The sequence below is a fragment of the Seriola lalandi genome, unplaced genomic scaffold, assembly GCF_002814215.2.
Source record: "Seriola lalandi dorsalis isolate HSWRI2012SDOR001 ecotype SW California unplaced genomic scaffold, Sedor1 jcf7180002054569, whole genome shotgun sequence".
Lineage (NCBI taxonomy): Eukaryota > Metazoa > Chordata > Actinopteri > Carangiformes > Carangidae > Seriola > Seriola lalandi.
The window spans coordinates 1,106,114-1,124,855 of NW_019525122.1; the positions used below are offsets into that span (position 1 = coordinate 1,106,114).

The following is an 18,742-nucleotide window of genomic DNA, read 5'->3' on the forward strand; positions in this document are numbered from 1 at the left end:
ACTCAAGAAAATATTTTCTCAGACAATGCTCATTTTGACTGATACGCACTTTCAAAAGCTGACCGGCTGCTGTTAAAATATTTCTGTCAAATGTACTTATTGAAATTTGATATAGGTGTTTTGCAATTAATTTCTGTTCATTTTTTAAAGCAGAAGTTACTTTTACTGTTGCATGTCATCGGAGCCCTCAATGTGAAGCAGTGGGTGGTCCCATGGCTGCTATGGACCACTCCCTCGCACCGGTCCCCTCCCCTGCATTCCCCTCCTTCTGCAAACCAGGAGCCCTACCCAACTCCCTGTCCAACCACTCTGCTCAGCCCAGAGGAGCAGCCACATAGAAAAAAAGAAAGAAGTTAAAATCAACTCACAGCAGAAGAGGGAGGGAGAGAAGGGGGGAGAAAACGCCCTGGAAACTTGGTTGATCGAGACATAGGAAAGGAGTGACAGAATCCTAACAGACTGCAAAGTTGTGACTGGAAGAGGTGCTTTTCTTGGGCTGGGGAGAAGGGGAGAGGACACGTTTTCAAGGATGCTCAAGCTGGTGTGAGGCTTCTTGGGCGCAAAGACTGCGCACAGGTAAAGATGCACTTTTTTCTTTCCTCAGATTGAAATGAAAGTTTTTTGCTTTGTTTTAAAAACTGTGTTTCTGTACTTTGTTGCGAGTTGTACTTTGCTTAAAACTTAACAGTGCTACAAAATACTATATATATAATATACTATAATATTCACTTACAATAACTTGACCAAAGTTTTATCAACTAAGTTGCAAAAGTGTCAAAGTGAAGTCAAACGTTCCTGTAATATTCCAATGGGCACTTGTAGTGAGACTGTGTATCATAAGTAAGATGACAGTGACTTTTTTCCTATTTGTCCTATGTGTTTATCTCCTGTGGTATTTTATGGTTTTTCTTATAGGGAAGTTTTGCTGTTTTGTTCAGTTGTATGAATAGAAAACACATGTGAATTTTCCTGTTAATGTGGTGGTAATGTTTGCGAATATTATCATAAGTTTTAAATGCTGATTTAAAATGGTGCAGCACATGAGAAGTGGGTGTGTATCCACAGCCGCCATATGAATGCAGAGGACTGGAGTTGCGCACTTCACTTTTCCTTTGACTACACACAAAGGTTGTTATCTAAGTTGCATATAAGTGCTGAACCCACTGTTGTCGAGAGAATAAAGAGGAGCTTCATATGATTTTTGCCCCTTTGGATATGAGAGGTAACACCTCCTCACTTTGTATTTGTGTAGTAATTTGACTATTATGCAATGTGGATTTCTCTCTCCATATTCGTAATCCCTAGTCTGTGAGATAACAAACTTTTTTTATGGCACTGGAATATCCCACACACTGAAGGTGGAAAGGAATAAGCGCTGGAAAGATAAAAGAGTTAGGCTGTGTGAGTTGATATTATAGACGAGGTGTTTCTGTTATCTGTCCAACGCCCTTCGCTGAGATTTGGAAGTTTATAATGTGAAGGTACTTCCCTATGGAAGCCTGCAGCAACAAGCTTGGGTGTGGATTCCTCTCCTTCACCTCCCTCCGCCCCCCTCCTTTTTTTCTCCCTCCCTTCTTGCTTCGCTGTCTCCTCACAGAGGCACACCCTTTACAGCCAAAAAAAAAAAAGAGAAAAAAACCCCATACATGCTGTTGCAGTGGGTCCCTCCAAGCACATCCAAAGGTCCTTTATGGGGTATCCAGGGGGTTTCAGCAAAATTAAACGTATCAATCACAACCTTTTCTTTGCCTAATCTCATGTAATGTCATATATGGGCATATTTTAATGCAGTATGCTTTCGTGGAATGTAGCGATCTTGTCTCAAGCTTCTAGATGTGATAAGTTTTTGAACAAAGCGTTCCTCCTTTCCAGCTAGTGTTACGTAAGAGAAAGTTCAAAACTATCACTGCTGCTTTGTGCTGAGGCATGTATGTTTTGTTTTTTTTGTTTTATATATATAGCTTAATTTTTCTTTGGCAGAGAGAGATTTGTCTTTCTTTCTGTTACCTTGGGTCTTTTAACCTGGGCTCCCAGCCAGGGTGTGCAGGGGAGGAGTGAGGGGAGAAGAGGAGAAGGAGGGAGGAAGACGGGGAAAGAGAGCTAGGGAGTGAGTTAGTGAGGGGGGATGGGTGGGGCGGGGGCGAGGAGGGGAGTAATGGAATGTAGTGGTTTGGAAAGACAAGCTAATTGAAACCAGGTTTGAGGCATAGAGGGGGAGCGAAGACTTCGCACATTTGTAGAAAGACAGGAACGCATTTTATAAACCCAAAAGTTGTGAGATGTTTATTTTTCCTCCAAATGTACATGTAAAGCAGAAGTGGCATCTTTCCAGGTGTGGTTCAAACTTGAATCACCACATATCGTCTGCTCTGCGTTTTGATGTGATGTGTTTGTTCAAATAGTGGCAAAAGCAGATAAAAAAAACAAAAACAACCCCATACATAATCCTTCGTCGTATCTCACTTGAAAGTCAAATTTCTGTGTGTGCAGTTGCCTGTCCTCCACGGCTCCCTGCTGCCACACCCAAGAGTCATTTCAGTGGAGTGCTCCGCTCTGCACAGTTTTTTCTACAATGCGCACTTAACTCATGTTTAGGGCTCCACAGCTGTAAATGTCTGGCATTTCTCAAGTCACTCTTGTCAAGGTGATTGATTGTGACTCAGACTGCCTGAAGAGCCAAATGGTCACACAGGGCTAAAAGATCTTTGGGCATTAGGTGTGTGTTAAAGTTATAAGTGTTTAGTGTTCTTTGTATTTCAAAAATTCCACTTTTACTCTGTGATAATATGGCGAGACGCATTGTATGACATGTTACTTCATGTGGAGAGTTTTGCTGCAATGGTATGGGTATATAAAATAGGAACATAAAAAAAAAGTAAATAGCTTACATTATAAACTTATGTTTCAGGCGTGGAAAGTTTACGAACTGGTTCCTCTCTTCCTGCAGCTATAGCCAGTCAGTTGTGACCTGGGGCGGATACTGTTTATTTAAATACTTGCAACGTCTATCACTGCAGCAGTACAGAGGCTACATTATGTTGTCACCTAGATTAATGTAAGACATCTGGAATGCCAAAAACCACACTGTGAAATTTTGAAGAAGCTTAACTGATAGAATCTTGCTCGGTCATCATAGCCGATATCCCTCTGTGAGTGCCACTCATGGTGATTTTGTTGCACTTGCCACCCATGTGGCAAACAGCATCTTTACTAGCCTGAAGAACTGTTTGGAGTCTTAGCTTGACCATGTCAAAATATTTATCACAGCAGTCCACCAGAGCCACTATATATTCTTGTCCTGTTGACTGGCAGACGGGAGGAGCTGTGTTACTCAGCCGTGCCAGTGTGAAACGGAAAGAAGCTGGTCTCTAGCACACTTCCTCTGTCATTTCCTCATGGGTTTGTTGAGTGGGTGGTTAAAAGGAGGGACAGCGTGGAGAGGCAAAAAGAAGGAGGTGGATTTAGTGAATAAACTGAAAGAAGGGAGGGCTGATTGCAATCAAACTATAGCTTTTTTTTTTCACACTTGGCATTCATTTAGAAGCAAAACTGGGCTCTCGGACATCCTGAAGTTCCAGCAAACTCGCTGAAGTCCCACCCTAGAGCTTGGGTAAATAACACAATAGCGAATTTGTAGATACACAACTGCTCCAGTGAGGGATGTTTAGTTTTCCTCCTGCTGCAAATAAACATCTAACTGTGGTGTGTGATTTTAGAGAGTCTTTCTAGGCAGTCCACTCAGCAGCCACTCCCTTTTCATCCATCCATGCTGGGCTGGAATGTTTCAGCATGCCCTCAGTATGCTCTACGGAGTGGCTATCATTATCATTGGCTGCCTTCTGGTTGAGAAATAGTGTTTTGAGAGGTATGATGAGACAGTCATCACAAGTTACGCATAATACCCCTGTAAGTCACACCCATGCACGTGCACACAAGCTTGGAAGGACTTTTGCAAGCATCGCATTTTGTTTGATAAGCCTGCAACGTTCAACATTGCTCAGCTAAACATCTGTGGTACGACACCATCCAAAAACAATAAATCTTACGTAACAGTTGCCTCACTGCACCTGCCCCCCCCCCCCCCCCCCCCACACACACACACACACACTAACTGTCTTGTCTTGCACCCCAACCCCCACTAGCTGTTATGTTGCCCTGCACAAGGAGTGACATGCGGCATCTGTTACAAAAACTCTATTTGGAATGAGGCGCCCAAAATGTCAGGGCGGCAGGGCTTGGAATGTAAATTTAGAAATACATTCAGCTTTGTTTAGGCTTTCTTTATCTGGCACAAGATACTCAAGGATGGCACTCCTCACAATCCAACATCTCTTGTTCTAAACAACTCTGAGCTATGTGGTCTAAATATTAAGTACGAATACATATCCTAATGCAGTGCTAATGCTTCAGGTTCTACAGCCAAGGAAGTCTTATGTCTATATATACATTCTGCTGCTATGGTTTCATCTAGCCCTGCTCTTAACCTTCTCACCTCCTGCTCCATGAATGGACTTGCATTTGTTCTTGTTCAAACAGCAGCTGTGGAAGACTGAAACAAATCCTGACTAAGTTGCGAAAATAAATTGAGTTGAAGTAGGACAGTTACATGACATAGCCTCCGGAAGGGCTGGTGTGGATGTCTGCAAACCTGAAATGATATCTTAATTATGTGTCAGAACTGTGTTAACTTCACTCTCCCCTTTCTCTTTATCTTACTCTCTCTGGTGTAACTAGTTATGCCAGTTGTGCCATCCTCATCTCAGAAACATGGCTGTGCTTTTATTCATCATATTGTTTTACTTTGTTAGTTGCTCAATGTTCTTGGCTCTGAAACTGCCTGTAGGAACCAGCCCTGGGTCACTTCTCATTTCAGAATTTCAGCTATAGTCAAATGACCTCTTTCATTTTTGCTAAAATGTTACGGTTGTGTTCTTTCGACTTTTATGTCAACCTTTTTTGTATGGCCCAACATCACATATAATCTCTCGGAGGGATTTTCGAAGCAAAACAACAGTACAGTTTATGATGCTGCCTAAGTTCCTAAGAAAGCAAGGAAAAACTCCCCTTTAAACCTTAGCGCATTAGGAAAAAATTGAAGAAACCCTGGGAGACGAAATTCAAATTGAGATCCTCCCTCCTAGGAACATCTAGGGGTGTAACAGAGAACAATGAGTAATGATAGGAACCCTGAGTTATCTGGCACGTACTGCCTCATACAGTATAGAACCCTTAAGCCACTTTCCTTTTGTGAACACGAGGCTTAAAATATAATTTACATGAAAATCAAGGCAAAGTTGAAATGTACTCTCAAAGCGCAACCCCTGGTCTTGTTTGTGATCTCGTAAAAGCAAGAGAAGAGGGTTTTAAGAGTCTTCATCAGTTTTTCCATTTAGTGCACGACTCCTGCCAAAGTCACAATGGTTTAATCAGCAGCAGGCCAACTTGGCGTCAGTGGGCAGGCTTTGGTCTTCTGCAGGACTTGTGGTTTGGTTTAGGGCTATGTGGACTATGGAGTGCAGAGAAGAACCATTTATTTTGACGTGCATTCCTTTTATATGCGTCACACATGCATGTCCTATCTGTGTTTTTGGGGGAAGAGTGAACCTACGCTGGGGCCTGCTGTGTCTCCTTTTGTGTTTGTTGTACTTGCTGTGTCAAACTGCAGTACAGAGAGGGTAACACAGAGTCTGTTTTGACAACAAGACTGATTTGGTCACTGCTCCTCTCTCCCTCTTTCCCTCCCTGCACTGAGGCCTTTTTATTTGCTCATAATCAAATCTTATCACTCAACAGCACCGCTGTGCCTGATTCACTTATGACTGAGCTTTAATCATTGTCACACTGCTCCTGTTTTCTGTTCACCAAACTGATTGGATTTGGCAATCAACCAGATAAACTGACTAAAGCCACTTTGATCAGTTACCAGTGTGCTGTGATCTAAGTACAAACTATGACCAGGTACAGTATGTGTTCTGAAGGCGTAGAATAAGAGCTAAAGCCTGGGGTGGAAATGGACAGTAGTGACATGTAGAGTACTGTTTGTTGTAACTGATTGCACAGGTGGAGCCAGCTATGATAATTATAGGAGCTGTGTGTATGGATGATTGAAATGGGATCCATTCAGCCAATCCTGTGTTACTTTTCAGCGTTCATTTGAGAGAGTGTGTTTCACGGTGCCGTTAAATGTGACTATGTGACTGGATGTGGTGTTTTTGTTTATTTGAGCAGAACCTGGAGGTGGGGGGTGTGGTGGACTGACTGCAGGAGGGTGGCCACTCAGGCAGGGTCCAGGGTGGGCGGCATAGAACGAAGCTGGAGTCAGAGTCAGAGAGAGAGAGAGAGAGAGAGAGGACATTTCTTTATAGTTAGTCATTGTGGGGAGAGGCTGGGCTCACTTCCAGCTGGCCTGACGGCTCTATCAAGGAATGTGTGTGACTGGAGGCCTGGGTGGGGCTGTACTCTGAGCTGCTCCCTCTGTAAGCAGAGCAGAGGCAAAGCGACGTGATCCACCTCGTGGACTGTGGCGTGGTATTTCTACTCTTGAGCACAGCATGTGTTTTTATTTGCTTTCGCCACTGTTGGTGACCACGTTTCACCTTACTGTGTTGTGTGTGTGTGTGTGTGTGTGTGTGTGTGTGTGTGTGTGTGTGAGTGTGTTTGGTCTCACCAAGGAACTGAGTGCTGAAGGTGTGACAACCTGTTTTCTTATCAGTTGACTGTATTTATTCAGATATGGCCATTGTAAAAAAAAATCTACTTGCATGAGACTATGTATTTTTTTTGCTTCATGTATCTGGATGTTCATCAGAAAATCTTATAAAAATAAGAAATAAGTCTCTTTCACAGAGATCTCCCATACCCATTATCTGATTTTGTTTTGGGCTTCAAGTTTAACCATTCAATTTGTACCTTTGAAAAGTGTCATTCAGTCATCCCTGTACCTGAATGACTCCCCAACATGGCAGTCTGATGAATGCGTCTCTGTAACTAGAGTATCGGCCAGATAGTGTACACAGCTGCTGTGGCACAAGGCTTCCTACACAAACACAATGACAACCACGTACTGGCTGCCATTTATCTCAGCTATGTCCCATCTATTTCAGCATAGGACCGGTTCAAAGCAGTCAACAACAATGCATTCTTGGGCAAAAACTTTTTACAAGCTTTTCACCGCTATTGCTGCTTTTAAAAGGACACGTTTGCTCACTTTCTCTCTATTGCATTTAGTGTTTAGCAAAAGTATTTAAACCCCGACTGTTTAGAAATGGTTTCAGAGTCTCACAAACACAGTTATTTGGTGTAATTTTCACCACGGTAATGAGCACTTTAGTTTATTGAACACGGGGGACTGGGGAGGGGGAGGTTAATGATGGGGTTGGAGAGCCTGTCTCGGAAGAATTTTTCTGAGGGACATGTTCCCACCGGTAGATGCCTGTCTGTACACACATCAAGTCTGGTTCTGTTTGTACTGAGACTGACAAAGAGAAGGCTTTGTTTCACAATATGCCGGTGGGTTGAAACAATAATTCTCATAAATCTTGTAAGATTTTGGGCTAGTTACAGCGGGTAAAAGTAAGATTGACTTGGCATGCAGTATGAAACTCGGAATCCAAATGATTAATACAGTTACAGCAACAACATTTTCCTGCTATATTGGCGTATATGGCTACCTATTTCTGCCGTTATACTGCAGTGAGTTTGTATGTCACACCTTGGCAGGGAAGTCTTGTTTCACAGTCAGTGAGAGTAGAGGAATTTACAAACACATTTCAGAGAACATTTCCTTTTAGATTTCCTCTAAAACTTGATTTGTTTCTTTTTAACTCTCAGTTTCAAATTCCATCAAACTGAGCAGGATCCTGGATAGACAGTGTGTTAGTGTGTCCATCCGTGTCCTCTTCTGCAGAAGTCAGAGCCACACTGAAGAAGCAGGTGGACTGATTAACTTAAAGGGAGTGTTTTGCATAATTACTTGTCAGGGTCAATACTGCTACCATTGCTTGGTTAATTATTGAAAACTCTGAAGGCTATGATTGGTGATGGAGGGTCCATTGAGCATGTGCAGTAAAATACCATGGGTAAATCTTGTCTGTAACACCGCTATACGTGGCTGTCATGTGAGGGCACAAGTAATAATGCAACAATGTGACTTTTCATGTGAGGAATATGTTTACTTATCTGTCAAACATGCAGTTGAAACATGTTGTGTTATTGTATAGGAGAGGAGCATGATGAATTTGTGATATGGTTCTTTTGTATTGCCCATGATAGTGTAATTAACTGTATATATATTTTAAAATTCATATTAAGTAAACTCCAATCTTCTCATTGTTTTTGTCAACAGAAGTCAAGAAAGAAGCATCACAGCATAAGACTGAAGCCCTTGGCATTGCTTGAGCAATCTAAGGTAAGTGTCCCTCGACATGATGCAAAAGATCCACACATCACATCTGTGTTGCAGAGAAAACTTAATTTCTCTGTACCCATCACTCCGCTCCAAGGCCATCTAGTCAGTGTCACCTTAGAACAGCGCTCTCTTATGCGGCCAGACACCAAACCACTGTTGGAATGTTTGTTGTAAAGCTTCCTTTGAACCTGGAAGGTCATACCACCGTCATTCAGCTGTGAAAAGCCTGCCTTGTGGAAACCTGACACTTGGCTGCTTCTGCTTCCCGAGCCTCCTCTTGCACCCCTCCTTCCTCCCCCAGCGACCACCTGTTCCGCTCGAACCCCTTTCCCCTTCTTATGAAATAACCTTGCCAAAAGCCCGCCAAGCTCACACTGTTTTAACTGTTTGTAGTCTGCATCTTTGGGAGGTTTATTCCTTTTGAGTGGAGGGAAAAGCTAGATGATAAGGCATACTAATCCAAAACCACACACAGCCTCTGAAGGCCAATGACAAGCCAGAAGAGAGGTGTATCCAGAAATGATGTGGTTGCATTCTAGTAAACAAGCTTTTGTCTGGCTGGCTGTGCCCATGACACCCCTTGCTCAACACACATGCTAGGCCATAATAAAATATGATATATAGACAAGCTCATCTATCTCCCTTTCCCCTAATTTTCCTCCCGCTTTCACGGTTTCTTCAATGCTTTTTGCTAAGATCTCATTTTGTGTGTCCTTCAAATACGCTTTAGATGACATCACTAATGAAATTTAAGGACATGTGACACCAGGAATGTCACCCTCAGACATGAAAACAAGAGAAATAAAAGGGAAGGATAGAGGACTGGTTGATTGTCATATTGCCTGATCGCTTTGAGTCACAGACTGTCTGCCTGTCTTATGATCCCAAGAACAGGGGCTTACTTATTTAGCATCTGTTTACAACACAATCCATATCTAATCATATGATCTTTTTGGATCATTACTTGTATCCATGTTTGCCCCTATTTCCATCATAGTTTATAATTGTTAAGGCATATTCTAAGCTTGTGTACAGAGGGGGATTCTGAGACTGAGTTTAGTAAAGAATGAAAATGCAAAGAGATTTTCCTGCAAATATTCTCGATGCCCTATGCACTGTATGGCATTGTACGTCTCTGAGAAGACACGTCAGAAATAGCCCCAAATTTTCATTTCTACTCGGCTGTCTTACCCCGTCGTCACTGCTAGCATTCCACAGAGCAGTCTCACAACCATTCGCTTTCATTTTTTTTTAACCATTTCCTCTTCTTTCCATCTCCCTCCTTCTCACTGAGTTCCTTCCTTCCCTCCTATATTGCTGTGAGGCTCAGCTCCTCCCCGCAGCTTTCTGCCAGAAATATGTCAAAGCTGGGAGAGCAAGGACGGCCAAAATAGTGCACTCTCTCTCATGGAGAACCTCGGAGCCTGGGTAAAATGCGGGAGGAGGAAAAGAGGTTTAAAAATGAAAGGGTGATTATGGATAAAAATAGACAGATGGATAAGGAGGGAAAACTGAAGTTGTGCCTTTGAGTGAGAGATTGAAAAATGAATAAGAAAACTGTTTTCTCTCCCTTGCTCTTGGGGAATTTTTGTGAACACATAGATGTTGCCTTCCCTTTGTCTCTGCGAATTGTTTATTTCAAAAATGTAATCCAGCCTATAATAATATGTGCCTTGTGTGAGAGTTTAAGTGTTTCATCTTCACTGGCCCCATCTCAAACGCTAAACAGTTCTTTGCAATATCAATAAGCCCTGAGAGGCATGTGGAAGAACGAAAAAAGTGAGGAAACCAAGATCATGTGAAAAGATTTTCAGCTATTTTTGTCTGTTTTCATTGACTGAGTGAAGAGAGGAGGTGGATGTGTAAACTGAGCCACATTGTGACCCATGGGGAAAACACAAATTCTTTTGGTTCAGTCCAGATACTCTCAGGGTGGGATCAGAGGGGCCTTGTTAAGATACTATAACTGGCAGTGTCAGCTGACATGAATGGAATTTGTTATATATGAAATTAATTGGATAAAGCTGGATATTTGGCACTGCAAACTGCCTTATTTGTCCCTTCTGCACTGTATTTGATCGACATAATGGAGCAGATTTAAGGCTTGAGGTTTCATGATTTATGTTCAAGTCTCACTGACAGACACAATGAGATTGAAAGGGAGAGGAGAAAGAGAGAGAGGGGGAAAAAGATCAGGTTGTGGATGCCTACAAGTGGCTGGTATCATCTTTGGCATAAACACCATCCCTATCGATGTTGGTGGCCCTGGCCCTTGTTATTCAGTCCCGAGAGTTTGCGAAAGGCTATTTTAGAGAGAGGCCTTAATATTACCTCAAAGCATTGCTTGCATTTTCCAGTGTTCCCAGTCATGCAGGGCCAGTCTATTTATTGACGTGTGTTAATTGGTGTATTGCATGTTATGTGTTCTTGGATAGGGTCCAGCAAACTAGGGAGACAGTTTGCAAATCACTTGGCATTCCAAGTGTCTGTGTTGCTTTCTCACACACCCTATGTTTTTTCAGAAATCTGCTCTGTTAATTTTAGTTTCATAATCTTTATTGACACACAAGTCTAGACAGTCCTGTTTTCCATGTATTTTTTTTTTGTTTTGTTTTTACAATTTAGAGTTTGACAGTTGATACATAAATGTTCAAGCAGAGAACAGAAAAATTTTGTTAAAACATTTTAATGTATAGCCTACATATCTGCCAAAATTATTATTTATCTCCATGTAAAGGCACTGGAGCAAATCCAGACATAGTTGCTGTATGCATGGTAATATTTTAACACACTACCTTAATTACATTAGGAGAGAAACAGGTCCCACTAGTATTTTTTGAAATCCCAGCAAACAATCCAAACCATTGGTGTTGTCTTTTTCCAAACTTCTCATTTTGTTTAAAATACTGTACGCTGGAAGTGTGGAGAGAGTGGCAGATGGCAGTTAAGTGAGTGATGCATAATACCGACCCTTTGGAAACAGCTGTTTTGTTATCTTTGCCTCAGGTTCCTCTTGTTCCCAGCAGCTTGTTATCTTGCAGAGCAGTGTGGCAGCTTCAATGAATGGGGGTGGGTGGGGGGTTGTGGCTTATTGGTCCAATTATGTTATTTAAAGTTACAGGCTTTCCCTTTCCTAGTTAGTCTCTGGTTGTCAAGTACATCCCATGAAAAACACAAGCAACCATTCACCACCATGACTCACATCCTGTTTCTTTTGTGTCATCCCATGGATAGGCTTTTAATATTTGCATTGGCTGGTTACAGGCAAACAGAAAATTTGCTGAAATGCAATTCAACTGCTGCAGAGTTTGATGGGGTAGTGATGATGAATGATTCTCTGAAATTACTTTTGCGATACAGCTTTTATTTGTGTCTCACAGTGCGATACCATTCAGCAAAAAAGTTTCAGTATTGTGAAACATTGACTGGTTGCTGTTGGTATGATCAAGTCAGATGCTCAAGCAATGAAAACAGCCCATTGAATAACCTTGCTTTTTAAAAAAAAAAAAAAAACAACAATCTTTTTTGTTTTCTAACACAGTTCCACTACTTATTATCTAGTCAGTGGGTCCTATGGACGATGACTTGTCGGTTCATGCATTGAACCATTAAATTGGTGAGTGGCTGTAGTTCAGTCAGTAGAAAGGGTAGTCTTTTAATATTAAGGTTGGTGGTTTGCTTCCCTGTGTCGCCATGTACATGGAAGGTGGCTGAGCAGATGATGTAAATAAACATTATTATTATTATTATTGTAATGGTCGCATATGTGTTTACGACAGTACACATACACAGTTTAAGTCAAGCATGCTTGTAAAGTGGCTTGATGTGAAGTAATAGGAATATAGTGAACTGTTACATCATTGTTTGCCTATTGAAAGAGATTCTGTATCATGGCCAGCAATATGTAGTAAAGACTAATGACCACACCCAGTAAGTAACATGATATTTGTTTTTGTATTACTATGCGCACCTTAGTGTTTAAAAGTTTAAACTGTGTGCAGTGATATATAATGAACAAAATTAGAACAAATTTATGGTCAACCTGGACTGAAACTGATATGTATCTGTCATTAGTGAACACAATAATAGTTTGGTGTGCCTTGTTTGTATGAACATATGCAAACCTGTAATTGTTTTAGAATTACAGTGCTGTTTGTGGATGTGCATGTGAGTGGGCATGAGGTAACATGCTGATGTACAGTATGTGTTACTGTGTATGTCTGCGTGTGTGTGTTTTCCTAAAGCAAGGCAGCTTTAACCATCATTGTTCTCTCTACTGACATTGGAGCTGGGGTGTAGGCGAAGGATCAGGCTGCTTTCCTCAGGGCAGGGTGTGGTGTGACTCCAACCAAATTTCCAAAACAGAGCAAAAAGGAGCGAGAGAGAGAATGATTTGGTTTTTGCAGAGGTAGAGGCTGTGTTGTCTGACAAGGTTTCAACACCATCTAGTGTCCACCATTGGGTCCTACAAGATGGACCTACTTTTAAACCTGGTTTGGTAAATGTTTAATTCAGTCAAATATAGAATTTGTCTTAAGGGTGTCTTTCCTTGGTGAATATAAAGTGATGTTATTTTGTTGTTTGTCATGATTTTGTCTTAGTGATCATCACTGTGTTTTCTTCATGTAGGAAAACAAAGGTAGAGTTTCCATCACACCAGGGGTTAAAAAGAGGAAAGCAAAAACAAGGTATTTTATGAGTATTTAAAGTCACAATAAATCCCTTGTATTTTCTATATTTCTTCCTGTATAGTTGGATGCAAATGCATACAGTCTTTGTAGTTTTTTTTTTTTCTTGAACCCAGTATTTGGTTATGTTTACAGATGGCTGAAGAGGAAGAAACCAGGGAGGTGCTCTTTCCAGACTGGGAGGGGCCAGACAAAACTGGCTTAACCATTGAACAGACAAGTGGAGGAGAGATCTTCGTCAAGGAGGTGAAAGGAGAGTCACCTGCTGCACGGTCTGGAAAAGTATATGAAGGTAGTAAATTCCTTTTTTTCCTTCTAAATAAGTGTCTTTCATCAAGTCAAAGTAAGAATTGTCCCACCTATGTGTCGACTAATATCCAGTATTCTTAACAGACTTTTTTTTGCTACTGTCTCCACTTAATTCACAGGTGACCAGATTGTGGGCGCCACTATCTACTTTGATAACATGAGCTCAGAAGAAACAGCTGACCTACTGAAGACACTGAACCGCCACAAGGTTGGACTGAAACTACAAAACAAATCCCCTTGCTGCTCGCCCGTGAGCACACCATGTCGTTCACCAATGGGCACATTGACATGGGAGGGGAAGACCCGGTTTGGAGGTTCCAGTCCAGACATCATCCTTGTAAGTTTTTTATTAAGTTGTAAGATATTTGACTTGTTCGTAGGAAACAGAACAAAATACATGGTATAATAATATTTCCATGTTGTGTGCCTTCTTGTTTTTTCTATCAAAAGAGTGGGGATGATGAGGACTATAAGAGAATATACACAAAAAAGATCAAACCAAGGCTGAAGTCTGACGACCTTGCAGAGGGAGTAGATGTTCGCACAGAGCGGCACAGCAGCACAAGCAGCGATGGCAGCACAATTACTACCATCACCCGCCGCATCACTACCTACACTGTGGATATGCCGAGTGGCATAAGTGAGCAACTTGAACTTTCAAGCCCAGAGTTTAAGGGGCTAAGACACGAATCTGGAGATGGCTCTCCTCGTATCAGGATCTCACATGGCAGCCCTTCAGGTAAAGGGGGAGCAGAGGAGGGAGTTTTTGAGTCAAGTAATGTCTCTTACACTGGGCCACACATTAGCTCCACAGAGACACGCTGGGGCAGTGGGGGAGTTAAGACCACAACAATCACAAGAGAGGCAGAAAAAGACAGAGGTACAGGTCTTAGATTTAAAGGGCCAAACTTTGGAATAGGTGGCAGCCAGGGAGGCATTGAGATCTCAAGAGGGAGTGTGGAGCAAGGAGATGGAAGCATTCAGGTGCCAGAAACAAGCATGACACTAAGAGACAACACAAACACTGGGAGTAGGCATGTTACAGTAGGAGGGTTGGGAGGTGCAGAGGTAACTTCAGCTGATGAGAACGGAGGGTCAATTAGTCTGACTTTACCAGGAAAAGGCATGCAGATTTTGACTACATCAATAGATAAAACACAGGAGGGAAACACTGACACCAGTTTAGGTGAGAGAACAAAGATGACAGTATCTGAAATTACCATCAGTAACTCGCAGGCAAAAGGATCAGGCAGTATTGATATTCCGAATGTCAGACATGGGGGAGGTTCCACAGATATTGATACTGAATTGAGAGGTGGCAGGATCGGAGGATCAGCAGTGTCATTAGGCAATATTGCTTCAGGATATTCCTCAGGGCCAGGCAAGATTTCAGTGACAGGTGTGGATGTTAACCTCACAAATTCAAAGTCCAAAGGTGAGGTTGATGTTAACCTACCAAGCACAAAGGGAGGAATAAAAGCATCTGGAATAGACACGGAAGGTGAAATGTCAAAAATCAAGATGCCTGGTTTTGGAATGAAAGGAATCAAGAGAGAGGGAGCTAGTGTTGAGTTTAAACTCAGTGGTGATGCAGATATATCAGTACCCGTGACACACAAAGAGGTGGAAACACCAGAACAAGACATCAAAGGGACATACATGCAAATCAAAAGTCCAAATGCGAATATTCAAGGACCAGTTATGAATGTGAGCCTCCCAGAGGCAGTAAATCTGAAGGGTTCTAAGGCAGAGGGAAGTTTTGATATAACAGTGCCAAAGACTGAGGGAGAAATAAAGGCACCCAAACTAAACATTAAACAAGGTGTTGTTGAAAGCACTGATGTAAAAATAAAAGGAACCAAACCTGACATTGACATTAAAACAGCTCAAGTTGACATTAAAGCACCAGACCTTGATGGTAGGGCTGCTGATATAAAAACAGAAGGACTGAAATTCAAGATGTCGTCTAAAAAAGGAACTACAACGCCAGATTTGGATATCAATCTGAAAGGATCCAAGCTAAAGGGAGATGTAGCAGTTCCAAAGATTGAGGGAAGAACAACAAAACCTGAGGTTCAGATCAAGGGACAAGAAATTGATACTGAAAGACCTAAAGGTGGATTTGAGGTAAAAATTCCAGGAACTCATATTGAAGGACCTGATGCAAAACTCAAAGGACCAAAACTGAAAATGCCATCCATAAAAGGAACAAAGATGCCAGATGTCGATATCAAACTTGAAGGTCCAAGAGTTGAAGGAGATGTGGCTATATCAATGCCAAAGATAGAAGGAGACATAAAACACCTGTAGTGGATGTTGAAGGTCCAGATGTTGACACTGAGGTTCACAAAGGAGGATTTAAAGTGCCTAAATTTAAAATTCCATCATTTGGAATAAAGAGTCCAAAAATGGAAGGGCCAGAAGTTGATGTTGATCTACCAAAAGCTGACATTAACGTGAAAGCTCCTGAAGTGGAAATGAAAGGGCAAAAAGTTGACATGGAAAGTGTTGGTGGTAATATTAAAGGATCAAAAATCACAGTGTCAGGACCGAAAATCTCAACACCTGATGTGGATATAAGTGTCAAAACTCCAAAACTCAAAGGTGATGTGGACGTGCCAGCTCCAAAGATGGGAAAAATAAAAACACCTGGAGTTGACATCAAAGGCCCAGAGGTTGACATTGAAGGCCCTGATGCAAACATCAAAGGACCCAAAGTCAAGGTACCAACCATAAAAGGACCAAAGATACCAGATTTTGACATCAAACTAAAAGGTCCTAAAGTCGAGGGAGATGTGGATGTTTCACTTCCAAAGATTAAAGGAGACATAAAAGCTCCTGAGGTGGACATTGAAGGACCAGAAATTGACATTGACGGGCACAAAGGTGGATTCAAAATGCCTAAATTTAAAATGCCATCATTTGGCATGAAAGGTCCAAAAGTAGAAGGCCCAGAAATTGATGTCAGTATTCCAAAAGCCAGCATTGACGTTAAAGCACCTGATGTTGACATCAATGCACCAGAGGTTGACATTGAAGGACCTAATGCAAAACTCAAAGGACCCAAATTCAACATGCCAACAATTTCAGGACCAAAAATCAATAAGCCTGATGTGGATTTCAATCTAAAAGGTCCAAAACTCAAAGGTGATGTGAATGTGTCAGCTCCTAAGCTAGAAGGAGACATAAAGACACCTGATATTGACATTAAAGGTCCACAGGTTGATATTGATGGCACAAGAGGTGGATTTGAAATGCCTAAAATCAAAATGCCATCATTTAACATAAAAGGTCCAAAACTGGAGGGTCAAGATGTTGATATAAACCTTCCCAAAGCAAACATTGAACTGAAAGCACCTGATGTTGACATTAAAGCTCCAGAGATTGACATTGAAGGCCCTGATGCTAAAATTAAAGGACCCAAAATGAAGATGCCAACCATCAAAGGACCAAAGATGCCAGATTTTGACATCAAACTAAAAGGTCCCAAAGTTGAGGGAGATGTGGATGTTTCACTTCCAAAGATTGAAGGAGACATAAAAGCTCCTGAGGTGGACATTGAAGGACCAGATGTTGACATTGACGGGCACAAAGGTGGATTCAAAATGCCAAAATTTAAAATTCCATCATTTGGCATGAAAGGTCCAAAAGTAGGAGGCCCAGATGTTGATGTAAGCCTTCCCAAAGCCAACATTGACATGAAAGCACCTGACGTTGACATCAATGCACCGGAAGTTGACATTGAAGGACCGAATGCAAAACTCAAGGGAGCCAAATTCAACATGCCGACAATTTCAGGACCGAAACTTTCAATGCCAGATGTGGATTTCAATCTCAAGGGTCCAAAACTCAAAGGTGATGTGAATGTGTCAGCTCCTAAGCTAGAAGGAGACTTAAAAACACCTGAAGTTGACATCAAAGGCCCAGAGGTTGATATTGAAGGACCAAAGGGTGGATTTGAAATGCCTAAGATCAAAATGCCATCATTTAACATAAAAGGTCCAAAGGTGGAGGGTCCAGATGTTGATATAACCCTCCCCAAAGCAAATATTGATGTGAAAGCACCTGAAGTTGATATTAAAGCCCCAGAAATTGACATTGAAGGCCCTGATGCAAAAATTAAAGGACCTAAAATGAAGATGCCAACCATAAAAGGACCGAAGATGCCAGATTTTGACATTAAACTAAAAGGTCCCAAAGTTGAGGGAGATGTGGATGTTTCACTTCCAAAGATTGAAGGAGACATAAAGGCTCCTGAAGTGGACATTGAAGGACCAGATGTTGACATTGAAGGCCACAAGGGTGGATTCAAAATGCCAAAATTTAAAATGCCATCATTTGGCATGAAAGGTCCAAAAGTGGAAGGCCCAGATGTTGATGTAAGCCTTCCCAAAGCCAACATTGATATGAAAGCACCTGACGTTGACATCAGTGCACCAGAAGTTGACATTGAAGGACCGAATGCAAAACTCAAGGGACCCAAATTCAACATGCCATCAATTTCAGGACCGAAACTCTCAATGCCAGATGTGGATTTCAATCTCAAGGGTCCAAAACTCAAAGGTGACATGGATGTGTCAGCTCCTAAGCTAGAAGGAAACATAAAAACACCTGAAATTGACCTCAAAGGTCCAGAGGTTGATATTGAAACGACAAAGGGTGGATTTGAAATGCCTAAGATCAAAATGCCATCATTTGGCATGAAAGGTCCAAAAATGGAGGGTCCAGATGTTGATATAAACCTCCCCAAGGCCAACATTGATGTGAAAGCACCTGAGGTTGACATTGAAGGCCCTGATGCAAAAATCAAAGGACCCAAAATGAAGATGCCAACCATCAAAGGACCAAAGATGCCAGATTTTGACATCAAACTGAAAGGCCCTAAAGTCGATGGAGATGTGGATGTTTCACTTCCAAAGATTGAAGGAGACATAAAGGCTCCTGAGGTGGACATTGAAGGACCTGATGTTGACATTGACGGGCACAAAGGTGGATTCAAAATGCCAAAATTTAAAATTCCATCCTTTGGCATGAAGGGTCCAAAAGTAGAAGGCCCAGATATTGACGTAAGCCTTCCCAAAGCCAACATTGACATGAAAACACCTGACGTTGACATCACAGCACCAGACATTGACATTGAAGGGCCGAATGCAAAACTCAAGGGACCTAAATTCAACATGCCGACAATTTCAGGACCGAAACTCTCAATGCCAGATGTGGACTTCAATCTCAAAGGTCCAAAACTCAAAGGTGACATGGATGTGTCAGCTCCTAAGCTAGAAGGAGACATAAAAACACCTGAAGTTGACATCAAAGGTCCAGAGGTTGATATTGAAGG

General features: G+C 41.8%; 1 protein-coding gene across 1 annotated transcript in view; it reads left to right on the plus strand.

Annotated features, from left to right (window-relative positions):
* Positions 1-296: 296 nt before the first annotated feature.
* ahnak (AHNAK nucleoprotein) overlaps positions 297-18,742 on the plus strand; it is a 30,733-nt gene continuing 12,287 nt past the window's right edge. Inside the window, 7 exon segments of the mRNA XM_023416766.2 lie at positions 297-576; positions 8,345-8,407; positions 13,037-13,095; positions 13,231-13,387; positions 13,524-13,741; positions 13,855-15,697; positions 15,700-18,741. Of these exon segments, the coding sequence (XP_023272534.2) occupies positions 13,231-13,387; positions 13,524-13,741; positions 13,855-15,697; positions 15,700-18,741 (5,260 nt within the window). The 5' untranslated portion in view covers positions 297-576; positions 8,345-8,407; positions 13,037-13,095.